At 44.3% G+C, this 5,000-nt stretch overlaps 1 protein-coding gene across 9 annotated transcripts in view; it reads left to right on the top strand.

Moving 5' to 3' along the window:
- LOC106579667 (microtubule-associated protein 4) overlaps positions 1-5,000 on the top strand; it is a 135,089-nt gene that overhangs the window by 37,955 nt on the left and 92,134 nt on the right. For 8 of the 9 annotated variants that reach the window (XM_045702773.1, XM_045702775.1, XM_045702771.1 and 5 more), the window contains exon 3: positions 883-939. The exons of the other annotated variant lie outside the window; for it this stretch is intronic. In XM_045702773.1, the coding sequence (XP_045558729.1) occupies positions 883-939 (57 nt within the window). The remainder of the gene's footprint in view (positions 1-882; positions 940-5,000) is intronic. 9 annotated transcript variants of the gene reach the window in all.

Raw genomic sequence — 5,000 nt, 5'->3', positions numbered from 1 at the left:
TGTGTGTGTGTAATGTTACGTAACCTTACGTAAGCATCTCCAGATAAGTGACTGATAATGCCACACAGCGGGACAAGGCCTGCCGTTTTGGATCTGACAGTGTGTCAGTCCAGCGGCTGTGGCCTGATTTTAGTGGAGTGTGTTTGTGTTTGTGCGTGTGTGTGTGTCCAGCAGACTGTGCCTCAGCTTTAGGCCATGTCTATTGTCTAGACAATCTGTCCAGAGTTGCAGACTGTGTGTGTTCAGTTTTCCATGATGGTTAACTTCAGAAGTGCTGTGGCCAGTAATCATGCTATGTGCGTTAGTTCCTAGCTGACACCGGCCAGCAGCATGCCACCCTTCATCCCACTGCTGGCTTACCTCTGAAGCTAAGCAGGGTTGGTCCTGTTTGGTCCCTAGATGGGAGACCAGATGCTGCTGGAAGTGGTGTTGGAAGGCCACTAGGAGGCACTCTTTCCTCTGGTGTAAAGAAATGCCCCAGGGCAGTGATTGGGGTTGTTGCCCTGTGTAGGGTGCTGTCTTTCAGATGGGACATTAAACAGGGGTCCTGACTCTCTGTGGCCACTAAAGATCCCACGGTACTTATTGTAAGAGTAGGGGTGTTAACCCCGGTGTCCTGGCTAAACTCCCAATCAGGCCTTCACACCATCACAGTCACCAAATCATCCCCAGTTTACAATTGGCTCATTCATCTCCTCTCCCCTGTAACTATTCCCCAGGTTGTTGCTGTAAATGGCAATGTTTTTTCAGTCAATTTACCTGGTAAAATAAACATACTGACATGCCTTGTTGGGGGTGTATGTGTGTGTCCAAGCAGAAAGCTAATAGGTAGTTGGCCTAATGTGTGTGTGTGTGTGTGTGTGTGTGTGTGTGTGTAAACAGATGCCGACCCTGTGTTGGAGAATGGCGAGCAGGACGCCCAAGGGGCACAAAAACCTGGTAAGAGTTAATTCTTCAGAATTCTTCTGTCCTTGACGACTCTGAAAGTACCACCTGACCGTCCTCATTTCCCTCCATCCTCTTTTACTTCCTGTGTCCTCGTCCTTCGCTTCTCTTATTTCACTTATTTCTCCCTTTTGAGTGTTTTGAGTGTGTGTGGGTTTGCTCCTTTCATACGTTTATAGTCAACCAAGGACTTTCAGGTCCGGATGTAAAGTTAGTTATATGTTGGTTGGACTTTTTGAGGTTCATCGACATCCTGTGATGCTCACATAAGAGCACAAGGCCTTTCATTTGTATTTAATTTCCTCTCTACTCAGACTGTTTATAGAAAAACATCTTTACCTTGTCCTGTCTCTGAGGATGAGTAGCTGAAGTGACAGGATAAACAGTCTGTTTCTGTGAACATTCACGTTGCAGTTTCTCAAGGGCTGCCGTGGATCACTTCAGGTTCTGAAGGGCTGTCGTGGATCACTTCAGGTTCTGAAGGGCTGTCGTGGATCACTTCAGGTTCTGAAGGGCTGCCGTGGATACTTAGGTTCTAAGGCTGGGATCACTTCAGGTTCTGAAGGGCTGTCGTGGATAGGTTCTGAAGGGCTGTCGTGGATCACTTCAGGTTCTGAAGGGCTGTCGTGGATCACTTCAGGTTCTGAAGGGCTGCCGTGGATCACTTCAGGTTCTGAAGGGCTGCCGTGGATCACTTCAGGTTCTGAAGGGCTGTCTCCACTCTCTAATCCATTTGTAGTCCCAGTTGAATTCGATTGGCTAGTTTTGAGCCTTCCTTCTGAAATGGGGTTCTGTGTGAATAGATCAGTAGTCCTTTACTAGTGTGTTGTTATAATCTGATGGAAGCTTCATTATTGTCTGGTCGTCTTTCTCCTCTGAGGTAATTAACTAACTGGAGGGAGACTAAAGCTGCCTCTGTATTTTCCTATTGAGCAGCCCTTCTAATTACCCACTAACAGACAAACCTGCGCTGTAGGAGGTCTGCAGATATTTCATACATTTCAACAGTGTAAGGGGAATTCCACTTCCTGTCAGTTGTTTCCCCAAATACTTTTTGTTGTTGTTGTGGAGGCCACGATTTAGCAGTGACTGTGCGCCGCTGCTAAATGCGTATAGGGGAAACACTGGTGTGTGCTTTGCACAGTTGTTTTCTTTTTTTCTTTGTCTTCAGATTTCTTTGCTTCCATTTTATCATTGTAATTCCTTTGCCATTCTGAGCATTCCAATCCACTTCACATTCTGCTTTCTTGAAGTACTGACCAAGATGAGGAAATGCTTAGTCTGATGCACCCAAACCTTTTTGTTCTTCTACACCAACACTCATACTTACCACAGAAATACAGTACAACTCTCTCTCCCTTCAGCCCAGGTTCAGCTGTATAAGAGTATAGAGCTTGTGGCCGGTGGAAAATCACATGTTTGACTGCGCTGGGACTTTAAAGTGGCAATCAGCAGTAGAAACAATAACTAAGCGTTCTCGCCAGTGGTGTAAAGTACTTCAGTAAAAATACTTTAAAGTACTATTAAGTCGTTTTTTGGGGGGTATCTGTACTTTACTTTACTATTTATATTTCTGACAACTTTTACTCCACTACGTTTCTAAAGAAAATAGTGTTATTTTTACTCCATACATTTTCCCTGACAGCCAAAATTACTTGTTACATTCTGAATGTTTAGCAGGACAGGAAAATGGTCTAATTCACACACTTAAAGAGAACATCCCTGGTCATCCCTACTGCCTCTGATCTGGAGGACTCACTAAACAGAGAACATCCCTGGTCATCCCTACTGCCTCTGATCTGGAGGACTCACTAAACAGAGAACATCCCTGGTCATCACTACTGCCTCTGATCTGGAGGACTCACTAAACACACATGCGTTGTTTGTAAATGATGTCTTGAGTGTTGGTCTGTGCCCCTGGCTATCCATATATACATTTAAAAAAGAAAATGGTGCCGTCTGGTTTAAATATACTTATACTTAATATACTTATGTATACTTATAAGGAATTTGAAGTTATTAATACTTTTTGAGCAATTACATTTACTTTCAAAACATAAGTATATTTAAAACCAAATACTTTTTACTTTTACTCAAGTAGTATTTTATTGCCTGACTTTAACTTTTACTTCAGTCATTTTAAGGTACCTTTACTTTTACTCAAGTATGACAAATTGGATAATTTTTCCACCACTGGTGCTTGGAACCACTGTTTCAGTAAAAAGCTGAGGGATGTAGCTCGAGAAATGTAACCACACTCAAATTCATAGACAGAGCTATAGATGCAAGGACTGACCATCCATGATATCAACATTATAGTTTTGACCATGTTTCGAGGCTAAACAGTGTTTGTTTACATTTACTTTAAAAACATTGGAGTGAAACACGTTTATATTTTGGGTTCTGAGGGGGTATGACAGTTGAACTAAGCTCATGAGATATATTCTTCAAGAATCGATGTGTACTAATCATTAATTTATACGTCTGAAAATGAATGTAGCAACTGCTGATTGCCCCTTTAACTATATTTAACAAGTTTCTTTATATGTAGATCAGAGGAGAGGAGAGGAGAGGAGAGGAGGTATACAGTGCCTTAAAAAAGTATTCACCTATAATTTAAATTGATTTTTATTTGGATTTCATGTAATGGACATACACAAAATAGTCCAAATTGGTGAAGGGAAATGAAAAAAAATAACTAAGATAATAAAATTTAAAAATTCCAAACAATAAAAAACGTTAAAGTGGTGCGTGCATATGTATTCACCCCCTTTGCTATGAAGCCCCTAAATAAGATCTGGTGCAACCAATTACCTTCAGAAGTCACATAATTAGTTAAATAAAGTCCACCTGTGTGCAATCTAAGTGTCACATGATCTCAGTATATATACACCTGTTCTGAAAGGCCCCAGAGTCTGCAACACCACAAATCAAGGGGCACCATGAAGACCAAGGAGCTCTCCAAACAGGTCAGGGACAAAGTTGGGTTCTAGAAAAGTATCTGAAACTTTGAACATCCCACGGAGCACCATTAAATCCATTATTAAAACATGGAAAGAAGGGCCTCCACGGTGGTGCAGTGGTCTAATGCACTGCATCGCAGTGTTAGCTGTGCCACCAGAGACTCTGGGTTCGAGCCCAGGCTCTGTCGCAGCCGGCCACAACTGGGATGCCCAATTGGCCGGCAGGGATATCCTTGTCTCATCGCGCACTCCTGTGGCGGGCCAGACTCAGTGCATGCTGACCCAAATCCCATTGGCTAGATGTGCCAAGCTTATAGAGAGACTTGCAGCTGTAATTGCTGCAAAATGTGCTCAAGTTCTGTTTTGTTTCACAATAAAAATGATTTTGCATCTTCATATTGTGTAAATAAAATGATACAAACCCCCCCAAAAAATCTATTTTAATTCCAGGTTGGAAGGCACTGTAAGTAGTAACTAGGTCAGAGAATTAGGAACGTAGAGACAGAGGCCCCAGGAACCCTAAGCTTGAGAGCCATGAGGAGATCTGGTCCTGCGGAGGGGATGGCTTGGAGTTGACAGATCTGGTCCTGGGGAGGGGATGGCTTGGAGTTGACAGATCTGGTCCTGGGGAGGGGATGGGTTGGAGTTGACAGATCTGGTCCTGCGGAGGGGATGGCTTGGAGTTGACAGATCTGGTCCTGAGGAGGGGATGGCTTGGAGTTGACAGATCTGGTCCTGCGGAGGGGATGGCTTGGAGTTGACAGATCTGGTCCTGCGGAGGGGATGGCTTGGAGTTGACAGATCTGGTCCTGGGGAGGGGATGGGTTGGAGTTGACAGATCTGGTCCTGAGGAGGGGATGGCTTGGAGTTGACAGATCTGGTCCTGGGGAGGGGATGGCTTGGAGTTGACAGATCTGGTCCTGAGGAGGGGATGGGTTGGAGTTGACAGATCTGGTCCTGAGGAGGGGATGGCTTGGAGTTGACAGATCTGATCCTGGGGAGGGGATGGTCTGGAGTTGACAGATCTGGTCCTGGGGAGGGGATGGTCTGGAGTTGACAGATGGGGAGGGGATGGCTTGGAGTTGACAGATC

This window comes from Salmo salar, chromosome ssa19 (genome assembly GCF_905237065.1).
Source record: "Salmo salar chromosome ssa19, Ssal_v3.1, whole genome shotgun sequence".
NCBI classification, from domain to species: Eukaryota; Metazoa; Chordata; class Actinopteri; order Salmoniformes; family Salmonidae; genus Salmo; species Salmo salar.
Note: the sequence above shows the minus strand (reverse complement) of the source record. Positions and strands in the feature narration are given on the sequence as shown.